This window comes from Pelodiscus sinensis, chromosome Z (genome assembly GCF_052426305.1).
Source record: "Pelodiscus sinensis isolate ZL-2025 chromosome Z, ASM5242630v1, whole genome shotgun sequence".
NCBI classification, from domain to species: domain Eukaryota; kingdom Metazoa; phylum Chordata; order Testudines; family Trionychidae; genus Pelodiscus; species Pelodiscus sinensis.
In genome coordinates, this window is record NC_143085.1 from 30,965,913 (window position 1) to 30,983,954 (window position 18,042).

An 18,042-nucleotide genomic window follows, 5' to 3' on the forward strand; every position below is an offset into this window, starting at 1 on the left:
ATGGAATGAGTGAGGACTGCTTCAGTCCCCACTAGTGCCAATTCCCATTGCAGGTGCTTCTGCTTTTGAAATGTATAAGAGCCCTCTGGGGCTCTTGTACATTTCAAAAGCAGAAGTGATGCAGGGAGCATAGGGTGAGCAGGGAGTCAAGCAGTCCCTGCTGGTCCCATACTCTCTGCAGTACCTCCCCTTTACTGCAGTACCTCCCTTTTACTGCCTCTATGAAAAATGGGGGGGTAGGTGGGGCTCTTACTACATTTAAAATGCAGAGCTGCACCATGGGTGGCTCTGGAGCTGGCATGAGCTAGAACTGATCAGTCCCAGGTCAAGTCAGTTTCTCTGGAGCTACCCCAACTTCGGCTTTGCAGAGGCGCTTATAGACTAATTGATATACAGTTAGACAGATAATCGCATTTTCAGATCGTTAGCACTCTTTAAAATCAGAGAATCTGTTTTTTTTGGTCCCTTTTCCTGAGGCATCAACACAAAAGTAAAATGTAGCACTAAATTTTCTTTTCTGACTATGTATTTTGTTGTGGGGAGAAAGGAAAATAAATGTGTTCCCTCATCTTTGTGTTTTGAGTATTAGCTGGAATGGGCTACAGAATTTCTACCATTTTTAACTGATAATTTGTTTCTTCGTTATTATTAATGACATTCTTGTGCGTCACACTGACTGCTATTTAAACGGCATTTCATTATATTTATGCTTGATGGTTCAACTAGGATTGCTCATCCAGTGCTATTTATTGTAGTGCTATATTGGAGTAATCTTTCGTATTTGGTAGTACAGGCTGCCTAATACAAATATGTGACTTGATGATAAACCGGAGGTTTGAGTGAAAGTGGCAGGCAGTTGTCAAATGCTGATAGCATCTAACTGAAATCTTGACACAAATATCTGATGTGACTTATTTATGTTAAAGTGCAATTTAGTGCTTTTGAAATTCTCCTGTGACAGGACAGATGTAACCTGGACAAAAACAATGAGGAGTCCTGTGGGGTACCTTAAAGCAGTGTTTCTCAAAGTGGGCCATGGGCCCATGCTGCTTTGTTTACCTAACAGCGTTATAGCCATGGTGTCTCATGGCTCCCATTAGCTCTAGTTCGCTGTTCCCAGCCAAGGGGAGCTGTGCTAAGTGGTGTGGCCTGGACTGCCGCTTTGTGTGGCTTCTCTTGACTAGAAATGGTGAACTGGAGGGAAACAGCAAACAGCCAATCACTGTGGAGCCTTTAGGTAAACAAAGTAGCTCAAATCCAGTTGCCCTTTCCCAAAGGAGGCCCATGGCCCACTTTGAGAAACACTGCCTTAAACGCTAACCATTTATTTGGTCATAAGTGTTTGTGGATAAAAAACATTTAGATGCAATCTTTTACCCACAAAAATGTATTCCCAAATGAATTTGAGTCTTTAAGGTGCCACAGGACTTTTCTCTGTTTTTGCAGATACAGACTTACATGGCAATCTCTCTGACACAGCATGGACAGTTTTAATGCAGACTACCAAAGACAGACCTTGCCCCTTGTTTGTGAGATCACTCTTCTAGTTGAGAAGAGAAATCAGTCTCATTTGTTGCTTCATCTCTGTGCTTGAAATTACTGAAAAGGAATCCAATTGTAATGGTGAATTTTGTGATGTGGAATCTTTTTTTAACTGAAATGGGATTGAGATTAAAATCACCAATGATGACTAATTTTGGTTATGACAGATCTGGATTAGAACTGGTACCTTAATCATGAGGGGCACCAAATTCCATTGCTATCCAGACTGGGCTCTGAGGATGTTGTCTTCTGTTTTCTTTGCTCTACAAGGCTCTGCACTGGCAACTCACTGTATCACACTCTTATGGGAGCACTTGGACTTTTGGATTGGCAATAAATGAGGTCATTTGAAACCAGCTTTGCTGGTCTATCTAGCCAAACAGATTTGCATTCTAAAACACCTTTGAAAAATTTGGCATGCATATAATTAAATACCTGTATTGCCAACTTTTATAGGCATTAGTGCAATGAGAAGATGGTAGCATATATGACTCAGAAGTGCAACACAGATTAATAGTTAGAAATGTCTCTTCTTTTGGCAGGATTGGCTTTCTCTGAAGTTATTTGATAAACTGCCCTTTGAAATCTAGGACTCGTTAGTAAGTCTGCTTCTTTGAAAAGTTATGTTTCAGCAGCAGGCTAGTTAGCTAGCTGCAAGGCAGTGAAAAGTGATATTAACAAACATGTTAATTAAAACATTGCTTTTCCCAGGAGACTTAATAATCCTTGGATGGGGAGGCAGGCAGTGGGGTTAGATGCGATGGTGTGGACCTGGCCTCAAGCCCAGTAGCTAGAGCCAGAAGCCCAGTGACAGGAGCACAAAGCCCAACAGTGGGGAGAGATAGAGTCCACTTCTCTATCTCCCCACTGAAACTTCAGGGTCAGAGCCCATGACTACAGCCTACCCTGTGCAGCTAGAGCCTGCTGTCACAAGGGTAAGCCAGAACCCTATGCCCCCTCACCCTGCTCCCTCTCCCCCCAGGAAGGCAGGGAATTTTTCTGCTTGTCTGCTCCTCTAGTGTTTATGGTTCAAGAAGAGGGCAAGGCCAAATCCCCCCCCCCCCCCCATCCCCAGTCACCACCCAGGAAACTACGGCCACTTTGGGAAACCCAGGCTTAGACCGACAGAGTGTTTAGGCTGTTGGGGAATTCTGGGTGGTGATCGGACAATGAGCAGGACTTGAATTTTAATGTAAATAAGCTACCTTCTTGGTGGTCGTATTCCAGTGGGGGATATTACTGATCTTGGTGCCTCAGCACTAGCTGTGCTCCAGAAAGAAGGTGCTGACTCAGGCAGGATCACTGAGGTTAGTGCAGTACATTAGAGGAGGAGAAGCTGTCTAACATCTGTGGTAGGTTTAGGCTGTCTCCCTTGTGGAAACAGTGGCGGGCTGGGAAGACAGCCTGTGTAGAGCACACGGAAAATATAGGTAGCTCTAAGTCCCAAAGCTAGCCATGCATCTTCATATTCTGTCTGCCTTGTACTGTTACTCTTATGGGAGGCCATAAAGGTGACTTTCCCTACAGATCTCAGCAGGCTCAGCCAGCTGAATATAAAGTCACTTCTTGCTTTGCTCTGCAACTTGAACATACCAGATTCCCTTGGGTTTCATAAACAGTAATGGATATTTTACATTGAGCACCTCCTGCATTAGATTGGGTGCTTTTTAACAACACCTTTCATGCTTCACTTGTTGAAAAATGGGTCTAGTTTTCTTGCATCTTGTTGGTTCATTCCCCTCCTCTGCTCCCTTTCACTGGAGCATTGTTGGTTGAAGCTGCTGAGTTTTTCATTCATAGCATTCCTGGTCCATGAGACATTATATGCTGCTCCCTGAGCTTCCAGAATGGATCCGTGGGAAAGATTGGAAAGTGTATTAAACAAAATTAGAAATTTTAAATGGCAAGTTATGGGGTTTTCAGGATGAAAAGAGAAGAAATCATAATTATATTGAAAGTTTAATGTGTCGGGTAGTAGTTTTGGATCTCAGACATGCTTTATTTTTCATGTTGGGTACGTATATACTGCATGGCTATTTTGGGTTACAGAGGTATCCCAAAATAGCTACCCAACGTCTACACAAGCCACCTGTTTATTTTGAAATGTTTTTCGAAATAACAGCTGTGCTCTTTCACCATCACTGCATGAGGAATAAGGGATGTCTCAAAATGACACGTTACAAGCTCGAAATCTGGTGCTGTGTAGATGCAACACATTTCAAAATAGCCTATTTTGAACTAGATTTGAAATAAGATATGCGATTTGTGTAGCACCCTTAAGGATTTACAAAGTGCATTCAGCACAGAGTGCCTGTGTGAATGTAGAATTACTAACACAGGATGCTGAGCACTGAATTATTCCCATGTTACCTTTACTATGTAGAGCTCTGCTAACAGTTAGGGTTGCCAGTCCTCCAGGATTGGCCTGAGCCTGGAGTCTGTAGGGTTAAGAGTAATATCTAATTAAAGATTGTGTCATGCGATGAAATCTCCAGGAATACATCCAACCAAAATTAGCAACCCTACTAACAGTGGGTAGAGACAAAGCATTATTACTTGCATTTCAAAGTAGAGCTGGGCAAATTTCTTTTGGCTAGTAGCTTGTTTGTCAAAAAATGCATTTTTCCATCAGATAAATCTATTTGGGTGGAATGGGACAAATAATTTTAGCCAAATAAAAGGGGGAAGGGCCTTTTAAAAGTTTAAATGAAAAGGCAGTGTTTCATTTAAAAATTTAGCTGGATCACTTACATGAATAAAAGGGTAAAAAAAACAACTCAAAATCGGTTTAAAAAAAAAAAGAAATACTTAGCTCTCCCTCCAAAGGTTCCCCCTCCTCTTCCAAGTTTCTGGTGGAATTAAATGTTTTGTTCAAACGCAAACTTATTTTTTTGCTCAGCTGTTACAGGTGAGCCACTAGAAAAATCAGTTTGCTCTCTTTCTTAGGCACCCATCATAGCATTTAGGGTGTCTTTGGTACATGTATGTTGATTTTTTTTTTCCGGAGAAATGCTCAGGTTTTTTGCCTTTTTTTGTAAACCACTTTTTATTAATGGTTTGGTCTAGAGCAGTGGTGTCCAAAATGTGTGGCTATTTGGCCAGTTTAGCGTGGCTAGTTTATTATAGCAGTAACTACTTCTATGACTACTGCTTCAGAACTGGTTGGACACCTCGGATCTAGAGACACAAGGAGGGTGAGGCAGTCTCTTCTATTGGACCAGCTTCTTTTAGCGAGAGACACAAGATTTCAAGCAGCACAGAGCTCTTCTTTAGGTCTAAAGGTTGTCACTTGCTGATGTGACCATTTTGCAGTTTTATGAGTTAAGGGAAGGCCCTGACAAAAGAGGTACACAGTGACCTGAAGGCTTGAGAGCGTGCTGTTGTGAGTTTTGTGTTCAGCCTGCTCTCTGGTGGTAGTTGCTGGACCAGAAGTGTCCTTTTGATTCATGTTTATAGTGTGTGTTGGTGAGTTCTGTGTACTCACAATGCAATTGATTCAGCTGTTTTGCCAATATGTTCATCCTCCTGTATGCAAATATCCCCCCCCCTTTTTTTTTAAACAATCCCATAAAAATCACAAAACCTGTGAATCCCTTGACTGTTGTGGCAAAAATACAGCCACAACTACAGTGCATCATCATGTTCTTCGTCTTTGCATTTGTGTGGTGGTTTCTGTATTTGTGTATATAGTCTATAGCTTGTGGCAGTGTAAAGCTGTTTGCTTAGCCTTTTTATGCATTGCTGCTGGGAAGAAGGAACTGCTTGAAAGAAATAAGGCGGAAGGTCCATTCGTGTTCAAGCAGTGGATGCGGAGGAGAAATAGGTGCGTGTGCGCACGCACACACGTTGGGATTAGGGACAAGATGCTGTCACTCTGCCCCTCAACTGAGGTCTGGTTAATAAACAGCTTTGCCCTGATTAAGTATTCTGGAAAACATCCTCTGAGGGTTGGGTACTCTTCCACCCCCTGTATTTTGCTGCTGGAATTTTTAATGTTTTTGTAACATCATGTATCCGAGTCCTGTGTGACTCCAAGCCGAAACTGCCTTTCCAGTATAATAGACAGTTGAGATCTTGTTTGCTAAGTGCAGATATATCTAGAGTGGATCTAGCAGATCAGTTGCTGTTGTGCTGAGTGTCTCTTCAGAAACTTGGGCTTTGTCTACACTTGGAAAAAGGGGTGGTGATTCTCTTCCCAAGCAGACATACTCGTGCTAGATCTCATTGAGCTAATGTGCTAAAAATAGTGTAGTCACAGTAGGACAGGCAGTGGCATGTACCCCTGAGACCTGGGCAGGTTTGCCATGGGGAAGCTACCCAGTGCCCACATTTGCTGCTGCCTTTTTGTGTGCAGCTACGCTACTATTTTTAGTGCACTAGTTCATTAAGTCTGCTCAAGCTGGGAGTCCACATTCTTAGCTCCATGTAGAGGTATACCCTGGATCGGTGCTTCTCCCCATTCCCCTATTTTGCTGAAAATTTTGGATTCAATCTGTGAGGATCAAAAACAATTGAAAATTGTTTAGATATGGAGCTCCTTTTCCAAACACTGTTATAAGACATAATTGTAGCAGTTGCAAACATTAATATGAAACTCATATCCCTTCTGACTGACTTGAGGTGAATATTTAGCTGCTAAGGTCTGGGGATTATGCTTTTAAAAAATGGAAAAACTGACTTGCTGAATAGCATAAGGTAGATTAGTTACTCTTTTCAATTTGATTCTGAGAACTTTCTGTCGGTAAAAGATTGTGCTTCCTACTGATGTGGGGTTATAGGTGCTTCACAAAATAGGGGGGCAGCAATTACTATGTTGCATAGAAGCAGGGGGCTAGTGCTATTTCATAATGAGAGCTTCTTCCTCACCTCTTCCAGGGGGCTGCCTGTGTAGTCTCACATGAAATAGAATGACTTTACTGTCCCATTGAGCACGTGGAATTTAGTTTGTGGCTATTGTTCTAAGCAGCCAAAGTGAAGGTAACTTATATTAAAGGAATGTGTTTCTCTTCCCCTTTCTTCCAGGGTCAGCATTCCTCAGGGGAGGACATGGAAATATCCGACGATGAAATGAATTCTTCACCGATCACCAGTGCAGAATGTGCCAAAACCATTGTGGTGAACTCCTCTGTTAGCAACTCTGCTGTGATGACACAATCGATACCCATGCCCCCTCCAGGGTTCCCTCCACTTCCACCCCCTCCACCACCCCAACCGGGTTTTCCAATGCCACCGCCTCTCCCACCACCACCTCCGCCAACTCATCCTGCCGTCACTGTCCCTCCACCTCCGCTTCCTGCGCCACCTGGGGTCCCACCGCCTCATATTTTGCCTCCACTTCCTCCATTCCATCCTGGCATGTTTCCTGTCATGCAAGTGGATATGATAAATGTCCTGGGCAACCAGTGGGGCGGCATGCCAATGTCCTTTCAGATGCAAACTCAGATGCTGAGCCGCATGATGCAGGGACAGAACACCTATCAGTACCCACCTTTTATGGGAAGTCGGATGCAGTTTGTGAACCTCCCTCCCTACCGCCCTTTTGTAATGGGGGCAGCTATTGGCCGGGGGCAGCAATGGCCACCGCTGCCCAAGTTTGACCCTTCAGTCCCACCACCGGGTTACGTGCCGAAGAAGGAGGATCCGCACAAGGCTACGGTGGATGGTGTTCTCTTGGTGATTGTGAAGGAACTAAAAGCAATTATGAAAAGGGACTTGAACCGGAAAATGGTCGAGGTGGTAGCATTTAGAGCCTTTGATGACTGGTGGGACAAGAAAGAACGCCTAGCAAAGGTAGGAATTCTTATTGTTTCATGCATTTGCACAGATGGCTCTGGATTAGCGTTTAAGGTGTTCCAAAGCAGAGTGTGGGTAAGCAGAAATGAAGGGATCAAATTGGAAGAAATGTAAGGATAAATATAAGGAAATGGTCCTTGAGAGTAAGTAATAAGACTATGCAATACCTTTCCAAGGAAAGAGATGGATTTCCCATTAAAATAGGAGGGGATGAATCCTAGACTAAATTCTGACCCAGTGAAATTAATGGGAAAAAAGTCTTTGACTTGAATTGGAATTGGCTCTAGTTGACCTCAGAAGCCTGTTTCTTAACTTCTAGAATATCATAGATGGTGCATGAGCAAAGGGCATTTCCCTAGATATATCCAGCACCAGTGTTCCCTCTAAGCTGCTCTCCCTCCATGGGGCTGACTGACTGGGTGAGGCTGATTCATCACCTGTGAAGCTCTGCTGCCAAGCAACTTAGAGGGAACATTGTCCAGCACAGGTAAAAGAATGAACCTTTTCCAGGACTACTCGCTTGTGGAAATGTCTGAGTGTCTTGTCATCATGAATATTCTGTTTAAGGGTATTGTAATTCTATAAGCACAGCCCTCTACTGCCAAAGGGGTTACCTGTATTCTTTGGATTGTGGTTGGGATAGCTTCTCTTGAAGAGGAGAGCCAGGTGAAGAACATTTTATGTACATACATCTGTTCGATGCCTTCATTTTGGAAAGCCTTAGGAAAACTTTCAAGAAATAGAGAAAATCTCCTCCTGCTTTAGAAACCCAGGCTCATCATTATCCCTCCCTTTCTTTGCCCTTTCTCCCCAAGTGTAGCTGTTGCAAAGCCTACAAATTAAAGCTTTGGTATATTTTCCCATTAACTTATTCAAACTTGCTACAAGCACACGTTTAGTCCTGGACATTCCCAGCTTGCTCTAATAAGCGCTTGATAAGAGAGAGTCCTACTTTTAGATTAGCTAGACAAAGATTGAGAATTTTGTTATTTTAAAAGCTTAAAATTGGATCTTGGCTTCAAAACCAGAGCCAAACATTTGAAAGTTTTGCTCTGACAGTTCTACTACTTTCCTAATATCGAGCTTCCCTTCTGGGGAAGGTTACTTTTAGAGCAAATGTTTTTATTTCTATTTTGATAAAGATCTTTAGGTACCGGTATGCATTATTTTGTGCCAGGATTGTAACCCACTTATGGCAGTGTTATGCTTCCCAACTTCTCAACACAGGTGTCTGACTGCTGTTAACATGAAAGCTAAGTATTAGAGCTGTCAAGTGATTAAAAAATTAATGATGATTATATGCGCAGTTAAATGATAAGCTGGTAATCGATTAATTGGTCCCCTTAAAAGAAAAGCTAAAATATGAGCCTCCGAACTTAAATTCTTACGATCTGTTTGTTGCAGTGACCTTCAGTGAAATATTAGCAGATACATTCTGCAAATTAGACTTTCCAATGTAACATAGAGCCAACATCCTCATAACCTTTTACTTGAGATCCCATGGCATTTTTTTTTTCTTAAAGTCAAGAGGCATTGACTCTGCCCCTGGAGAGTCGTCCTCCTCCACTTTGAGCTGGACAGGGTGGTCCTTTCCGACTGTCATGTTCCACCCCAGATATCTGATGCATTTTAGTGGTGGGTTAAATGTCTTGCACCCACAACCAACCCTCAAGAAATTCATGGCATCACTGTCACCGTGTTAACAAGGGAATTGAGTGCAACACAAAGACATCTAGTGGAAAATGGGATAATTTGAGAAGTTGATTTAAACAAGATCAAACATAAGCAACTGCTACAGAGCTTTTCAATGGCAATTTGATTATTATTTATACGCTTCTGGTACTGCTTGCTCTTGTGTTCTCTTTTCGCTTCTGGAACGTACCACCTGATTTAGCATAGGTTATAGAAAAGTTGACTAGTTTAGTAAGGACTTATCTGCATATGTAGTCTTGGTTGTCCTTAAGTTTCCCTTAGATGGATCCTGTTCACTGTTTTGATTCACTTTATGATGATTAGGGCATTGGCAAAGGTGTGGCCTATAGAACTTAATTCAGTTCTTATCCTTAAATTATCTGGGTCAAGCCTGATCAATGGAAACTTGAAGAAATATGTTCTGTATTTGTCCTTGATATGTCTCAGCATTGGCATGCCGGGGAGGAGTGAACCAAAGTTCAGACTTTCTAAAAGACTGCTTGCATACACCCCTTTAAGCACTTGTGACATAATGGCTTGTCTTTCAGAAGATGCTGTCTTTAGAGAAGTTAAAGTTCAGATAGGTGGTGGGCCTGCCCTGAAACATTTGAAGCATTTCCCATGTTTGCGTACCCACTACAGTTATTGTTGCCTGTTTAAATGTTGTTTCTTTTATGCAGGCATCGCTCACTCCAGTAAAGTCGGGAGAAAATAAAGATGAGGAAAAACCGAAGCCAAAGGATCGAATTACATCCTGCCTCCTGGAGAACTGGAACAAAGGAGAAGGGCTTGGCTATGAGGGAATTGGCTTGGGCATTGGTTTACGAGGGGCCATCCGGTTGCCATCTTTCAAGGTATGAGTTAGAAAACAAGAATAGTCTTCCTTAACTGAGCATTCAAAGTACAGAGGCTGTCTTCCTTTCTCCATCCAGATCCTTAGAATGTGGGACACACCCTGACACTCACTTTTCTACCATGTTTCTTGTCCAGCAACCCCCCTCACTTTTAACATCAGCTGTAATCTTTGGCGACGGGAATCCATACTCCTTAGTGTCAGTTTCTTCTAACCTTTTCATGCCACTTGTATGAATCAGATTAATGAGAGTCGCTCTGTGGCAGTGATGACCTATATTGGGAAATAAAGTTTCAGCAGTTTAGGAAAAAGCAGTTTCTGCTGGAGGAAATTATGCAGTTTTGAACAATGTTAGATCAGGAGCTGGACTTGGTACGGTGTTGAGAATGCAATTCTACATTCTTCAGTAGATTGTCTCCCATTTACACCAGAGTAGAATTTGAGACTAAGTCCCTTTTGTAACACGATTTAAGCATTTTTGCCAGGCAAAAAAAGGGCTTAATCCTTGTTAGCAGAAATAGTTCTGGATTGTACATGTGCTGAATTTTAAAATGTGGTTGGGATAGAGGAGTTGAGTTAGAAGACACGCTTGTCCCACTGTGTGTCTCAATAAGCACATCTGGATATTAAATGCGGCAAGCAATATGCAAACTATAAAAAATGCATAGCCCCTTTGCATAGCTAGAAAGAGTGCAGTCAAGCCAGTTATCTTATTAGATTTTTATTCCTGGAAGAAAGAGAGATCAGAGCAGTGGAGTGGAGCATTCCTACATTCCTGAAGTTTGAAACTGTAAATTTATTTTGAAGCTTTGTAATTGTGGTGGATGCACCTTGATACCTGAAAGGTTTTGCTGCCTCTCTTTGAGTTTACCATATTGGACTGGTGTCTTCCAGTCCTAATTTAATGCTAACCTTTCTTTACAGTTTCTTTAGCAGTCTCAGGCTTGGTCTACACTACCAACTTACGTCAGTGTATCTGTCATTCAAGGGTGTGGAAAATGCAACCCCTTGAGCGTCAGAGTTATATCAACTTAACCTGTGGTATGCACAGTGCTACATTGATAAGCGAGTATCAGAGGGGTAGCCGTGTTAGTCTGAATCTGCCAAAGCGGTGAGGAGTCCTGTGGTACCTTATAGACTAACTGAAGTGTAGGAGCATAAGCTTTAGTGGGCAAAGACCCACTTCATCACATGCATCTGATGAAGTGGGTTTTTGCCCACGAAAGCTTATGCTCCTACACTTCAGTTAGTCTATAAGGTGCCACAGGACTCCTCGCCGCTTTTATTGATAAGAGAGTTTCTCCTGTTGACATAGCTACTCCCTCTCAGGAAGGTAGGGTACCCTCCATCTCAGGCTCTCATAGGTTTTCTCTCGTACATTTAAGTATCTAGAGATGGCAAGACAATCTGCTGGAATTGAGATTTAATACAAATTGGGAGGTAGAATTTGTGAGCAAAACAAATCAATGGCTCTTGAAGTCTTATGCTTTCTAGTGTCAGTCACCTAGCTATTGCCTATCATAGAGATGGATTTATTATGCTGACTGGAGAGTGCTCTTTCACTGGAGTGTCTTCACCACATCCGGTATAGCTGCACCGCTGTAGTGTCTCTAGGGCAGACCTGTCTTCAGTTACTTTAGCAAAGCATCAAGGATCTGCTTAGGAAATTGGTTTCTTCAGATTCTACCATACCTTTTTAGAAATGCTAATTTTATTCTTTGTTCAGGTGAAGAGAAAGGAACCACCTGAAGCTGCCTCAGCAGGAGATCAGAAGAGAATCAGACCCTCTACCTCTGTTGATGATGAAGATGAAGGTTTGCAATTCTCATTTAATTAATACATAAGTACAAATGCACATCATACAAAAACTGAATTCCTTTAAACTTCTCAGCAGCACTTTCACTCCCAGCTAAACACACAGTCAGGATTTGTGCCAAAATTCAGCCTTCCATATAACACTGATCAGCTGAGTGATATCTGACCTGGATTGTGCTCCCTTAAAATTATTCTGACTAGGAAGCGTAAGACCCACGGTTGTGCATAACACAACCATATTTTGTTCTGCTGCTGAAGAGCTGGTCAGCTAGCAGAGAGCTCAGATTAGGTTAGCAATCACACTCCAGAGCTGTGTGTATCTTACCATTATTAAGGCCAGTATGACGTAAATAAAGGAAAGCCAATTTGGGTTGGATTTCATTAAAAATAAAAGAAGTAATTTATTTGTTGAATGGGGGAAAGTCTATTTTAAAGTATTTTAACCTTTTAAAAAGTTTAAATAGTACAGTATTAAAGTAAGATTATAAATAGAGGTCAGCTGATGATCTCTTTAATGTGCAGTTTACTTATCCCATATAAACTTGATCCTTGATGCTAACAGCTGCTCAAGCAGCCAAAGAACAAAAGAATAAACCAAGCTTATTTAAATAGTTCAGAACATATAAGGACAAGATGTTGTCATCATGAGGACAGATGCTTAGGTTCAATAAACAAAGAATTCCATCACATAATCTAATGTTTAAACCAAACTCTCAGTTCCTGATGTATTCACACAAGTTAGCTGTGAGGGCCACAGGACTGACTTGCTCAAAATATTAATCCTTGGGTTCTTCCTTCCATATCTGATTAGTGAAGCAACATACAGTATATGTGCTGCTCCATAAACCAGGTACCTAAATGGCCAGAGGTCGAGTGCAACACGGTCCTTCAAGCATCATTGAAATTGCAGCCAGCAGCTAAAGAGCTAAATGTTTTAAGGTTTGCCAGTCCCAGGAAGCTTGCATTTAAGCCTAATATATTGGAAAGCAGGCCTAGCCTTAGGGCAAGGCGAGCAAGCAGTTGCCTTGGGCCCCGCACCTTCAGGGACCCATGCTGCCTGGTGCCCGCCCACTCAGTCTGACTCGGCTGGCAGGCTGGCGCTCATGTGCATAGCCCCCACCTCCTGCTCCGCCCCTCGCTCAGCATGTCACAACGGTCCTGCTGACTCTCCTGCCTGCCAGGATGAGACCCCGCCCCCTTGCTTGGCCTCTGGCTAGCTGTCTGCTGTTGTTTCCCTGCCTCTTCACCTCCTTTTGCATGCCACAGAACCCCGCCACTCTGCTTGCAGCTGCCTGGCTGCCTCCCCCTCTGCTCTCGTTCCATCTGCCTTGACACCTCGCCACTCTGTTTGCCCGCCTCTCTCTGCTGGGGAAAGGAGGAGGGGCTATGGCCCCCTGCCAGCCTTGGTCCAAAATGCAGATTTGCTGGCAGGGTGCAGGCAACGAAGGCTAAAGGCTTGCAAAGGAAAGAACGCTGAGCCAGGCCATGCACTGCCTGCTGCCGTGGAAGATGTGAGAGCCAGAGGCAATCAACAGAGAAGCGGGCCACTCAAGAACAAAGCAGCGGAGTCCCAGGTGCACTCCTCTACGTACAGCATCCCACCTACCCCACTTGAGGGATTGTGTTTATTTTTTTTAAATTGAACCCGCCTGCTCCCCACACTCCCCACTTCTTTCTCTGACTCTACCTGGAGTTTTCCCAGGGAAGCAAGAACAGCAGCAGCAGCTGCCACCACCCAAGCACTCACTCCACTGCTTGTAGCCAGTCAACGTCTTGGGGAAGGCAGGGCACAGGCCAGCCCAGCACCATACAAACCTATACGTGGAGCCAAAACACTGCCACAATTTGCACTGGGGCTTGAGCTTAGAACAGAGAAACAAACGCACTCACACACACAGAGTTTTTCCCCCAGTATCTTGCTTCTTTTTTCAAAAAGCACTGTAGTCCCTGAGAGGAGGTGCACCACTCCTGGAGGTACTGCAGTACTGGACCGATTCATGGAGTGGACAGAGCAAGCTCCTTTTCCCAGCCCCTGCTGCAAAAAATTCATTTCACATCCAGTTCTCACATGGAGAACCTATCAGCAATTAAATTAATAAGAACAGATACTACACTTGATCTTAGTCTTCAAGAAGCTGAGAAGTGTTGCCTGGGTTTGGCTCCTGAGCACCAAGTCCCCCCTCAGCCTCGGCTCTTCACAGCACTCAGACTGCCCAGAAGTAGTGCGCCACGCCGCCCCTTGCTGCAGCGCTCCCATGGGCTGGCTCAGCTGGCACAGCCCTGCCTTCTGCTCTGCCCCTCACTCTGCATCTCACAGTGGCCTGCCTGCTGCTCCTTCTGCCTGCAAAGGACAGGCCAAGACCCTGCCTCCCCCCTTCCCCCGCTTGGCCCCTGGCTAGCTGTCTGTCTCCTGACTTTTTGCCTCCTTTTGCCCATCATGAAACCCCGCCCCTCTGCTTGCTGCTGCCTGCTGGGCCCAGGGTCCTGATCCCAGCATCCTGCCTTGGGCTTTATCTCCTTTACTTTTCCCTTGATATAGTTGACCCTATTTTTACCCCTTTTATTTAGCTCTGCTAGGTTTATTCTGAGGCATGCACCAAAATGTACTCCCTTTCTGAGACTGGTAGCATCTCTCAGGAGCAAACCTGATCAGAATTAGGCAAAATAAACCCACTAGCTCAAGTATGAGGGCCTTCCTATTGAATGGGAGCTTCAGGAAGACTCTGCCCCAGAGAGTGGAGTGACCTAGAAATCCTAAAAACACCACATCCCAAATACAGGTCCTGCTTTTTCTAGGCATCGTTTTCTCTCTTCGCTGAGTAGCAGGGACTTTGGATTTCAGGTGTTCTTCCAGTGCATGCCTGCAAATATTTGTGGTAAAAATATAAGGGACCCAGAGGATGAGGTTGCTGTTCCTGATGATAGCAGATTTCTACCCTCCTTTTACTGACCTTTCTGGCTTCTCTTATAGGGAAGCACAAACCCTGTGTGTGGCTATGAGCTGCATTTCGGCTACACCAGCATTTAACCCTGTTATTGTTGCCATTTTCCAAATTTCAGACCGAAGAAAGGATAGAATACTGGTAGTCGGTCTGTAGCCTTGTAACAATGATTAGGGGTTTGGAACAGGTCACATATGAAGAGAGGTTAAAGCAACTGGGACTTTTCAGTTTAGAAAAGATGAGACTGAGGGGGGATATGATAGAGGTCTATAAAATCATGAGTGGTGTGGAGAGGGTGAATAAAGAAAAGTTATTTATTAGTTCCCATAATAGAAGAACTAGAGGACACCAAATGAAATTAATGGGTAGCAGGTTTAAAACTAATAAAAGAAAGTTCTTCTTCTCACAGCGTGTAGTCAACCTGTGGAACTCCTTGCCAGAGGAGGCTGTGAAGGCTAGGACTATAACAGAGTTTAAAGAGAAGCTAGATCATTTCATGAAATGTACAAGAGCCCCAGTGGGTACATTTCAAAGGAGGAATGCAGAATACTGAGTGCAGCCCGGGGCCAGTGGGAGGTCATGCTGACTCCGGGCTGCACACAGGCGCCAGCTTTGAAATGTACAAGAATCCCCAGCGGGGGCTCTTGTGCATTTCAAAGTGGAAGCGCCCTCATAGAGCCAGGATCATCTAGGGACTCCCTAAGGGTATGTCTACACTACCCCCCTAGTTCGAACTAGGGGGGTTAATGTAGTCATACGGAGTTGCAAATGAAGCCTAATCCGAACTAGCTAGTTCATGCCGCGTGTAGCCGCGTGGCATGCAGTCCGAACTAGCCGGCATTTAAAAATGGCGCCGGCCGGGATCATGCAAATGGAGCCCGGGAAATTCAAATCCCGGGCTTCATTTGCAACTCCGTATGACTACATTAACCCCCCTAGTTCGAACTAGGGGGGTAGCGTAGACGTACAACTGATCCTGAGCTCTGTGTGGCATTTCAGCGGAACCAGAATCAGCTGGGGATCAGCTTTCCCTGTCCCCTCTATCTGATAGAGGCAGCAAGGAGAGGGAATCCGCTAGTCTTTAACATCCTTAAAATTATCAGGACCAAAACTGCTCTTGCATCCACTTGCCTTTTTCTCTCCCCTTCCTCTGACATGACAGCACCGCTGCCTTCCCTTATTCAACAAGCCTCTGACTTAGATGGTATCATTGACTTTGGCTTCTCTGAAATCCCGCCCTCCCACTTCTTATCCAGACTTTACCATTGCTTCCATCATGTTGCAGGATCCAGACTTTGTTTTGTATACACACTCCTAAAATGCTTGTCTAGGCTCTTGCAATCTCCTGTCTTCACTATTCCAGCTGCCTCCTCTCTGGCCTTTGTGCTCCACCTTGTCCCCTTTCAGTCCATTCAGATACCTGCTTGTGCATCACTCTGACCATGTCCTTCACCTCTTTGAATCCCTCTGCTGGCTTCTTCATATCCCTTTTTTGCCCCTTACTTTTAGGCCCTTTACAACACAGTCCTCTTTCTGCTTACTGCTGCTGTCTCTTATTTGTGTCACCTCATCCAGTCTGGGCAACCACCCACTTCTCCCACAGGTATCTTCACTGTCATCCACACAGCCACTTACACATGGAACATCCATCCCAAAGTAGTCCAGAAAGCCATAATCCTGTCTTCCATTAAATCGCTCCTCCACACATACTACTTTCTGATGGAAAGCCTATGATAAATTCCCAACTAATAATGGTTATGTAGAGGGACTCTAGGTATGACTGATATCCTTAATATTTCTTGTTTATTTGCATTGTAAAAACCAAAAGCTGATTTGACCTGCTAACTGAGCACGTAGCTAGCCTGTGTAAACACAGTCATTGGGCACTGTTAGTCTCTGTCCCCTCTTCCCCCCCAAATTGGCTTTACATTCAGAGTTCCCAGTAATCTGGGCGCTTGTGCAGCCATCCAGCAGAGATTCAAATGCTGCCTAGCTGATTAGCAGAGCGCTCGCAGTGCCTGCAGCTGACAGCTTGTGTTTCAACTGATGCTGCACATCCATGCCTGTTTTGGTGCACATAAAAAATGTATTGTGCACATGCATGCTAAAAATTAGAGAGAACATTGGTTACATCCTACTGTTGCGCCTTGCCTTAAATTAGACTCTTTAAACTTCTTGGGATAGGGACCACAGCACTTACTCTTTTTTGCCAGTAGCTGCTTTCTGCCTTTTGTGTACATGCTCCTGCCACCTACTGGCTCATAGGTGCAGCAGACTACACTTCTTATTGATTGGGTGAGTGCTTGAGCCCCTGAGCACCCACAGTGCCAGAACCTAAGGTAGAAACTATCTCTTGCAAATTACTGTGTGTTTGTGTGGGAGGGGGTCCTAATCCTGACTGGAAGCTTTGACCACTATGCTATGCATAATTATATTATGAGCTTACCCATGACATTTGAATCCCTTGACTTCATGATGTTTTGATTATAATTCTCTTTATTTCTCTTCCCCCTCTTCCCCCGCCCCCTCAGAGTCAGAAAGGGACAGAGATATGTCTGATATTACTTCAGATCTGTCTAAGAAAGATGCAGAAGCAGTAGGCCTCCGAAGGAGACCAGCAAGACCATTGGAGCTAGACAGTGAGGGGGAAGAGGGAGATGAGACTTCAGGTAAAGAAGAAGAATCCTGTTCTGAAAAGGAAGATGATCAGGAGGAAGAGGGAGCATTGGTGAAAGCAGCACCTGGCAAGGTATTTCCATCCACTCTTTCCCCTGATGCTTCACATAATTTAACTATGAAATGCTAATCACTGGATACAAGTGTAGTTAGAGAAGCGTAGATAAAATTATATGGGCTACTTTTCCAGGTATTTGTTGGCATAATTTTCTCATCTGCTCAAAACAAATTCCTTTTCCCCTCCCCAATGTTTAATATTACAAACTTAGTGTCTGATAGAGGTTGACAAACACCATCTGTTCATTTAATCTACTTGGGACCCAACTCTGGAGAGTCTCTACTAATACACACGAAATAGTGCACCCAGTATTATTGTCCATTTAGAATTGTATATTGCATTCAATGCTGTGCTATTTGATATTTTGATTTATTTATTAAAGCCAAATACATAGTCAACCTATTTTTCTGAAGTTGTCATTAAAATATTAAAATATTTACTGCCAAAGGAGGAAGAGGATGAGGAGGAAGATGATGCTGATGACGAGGAGGAAGAGGATGAAGATGAAGAAACAGGAGTAGAAACAAGTGAAAAGGAAGATGAGCAGGACTCAGAAGGTATACAGTCTTACTAGAAACAAAGTGAATTTAGCTTCTGATTGAGGCTCCACATTTTGCTCTCCTTTAGGCAAATTCTTAAGCTTGTATTCATGCTTAAGCATATGCAGTAGG

General features: G+C 43.8%; 1 protein-coding gene and 1 non-coding gene across 5 annotated transcripts in view; one reads left to right on the plus strand and one right to left on the minus strand.

Annotated features, from left to right (window-relative positions):
* SETD1B (SET domain containing 1B, histone lysine methyltransferase) overlaps window positions 1-18,042 on the plus strand; it is a 117,781-nt gene that overhangs the window by 82,662 nt on the left and 17,077 nt on the right. For all 4 annotated transcript variants that reach the window (XM_075898630.2, XM_075898631.2, XM_075898632.2 and 1 more), the window contains 5 exons: window positions 6,565-7,332; window positions 9,708-9,881; window positions 11,607-11,694; window positions 17,169-17,386; window positions 17,820-17,928. In XM_075898630.2, the coding sequence (XP_075754745.1) occupies window positions 6,565-7,332; window positions 9,708-9,881; window positions 11,607-11,694; window positions 17,169-17,386; window positions 17,820-17,928 (1,357 nt within the window). The remainder of the gene's footprint in view (window positions 1-6,564; window positions 7,333-9,707; window positions 9,882-11,606; window positions 11,695-17,168; window positions 17,387-17,819; window positions 17,929-18,042) is intronic.
* Window positions 13,648-13,842, minus strand: LOC112545834 (U2 spliceosomal RNA). The gene has a single exon (XR_003089384.2). It is a non-coding gene; the product is annotated as a U2 spliceosomal RNA (small nuclear RNA).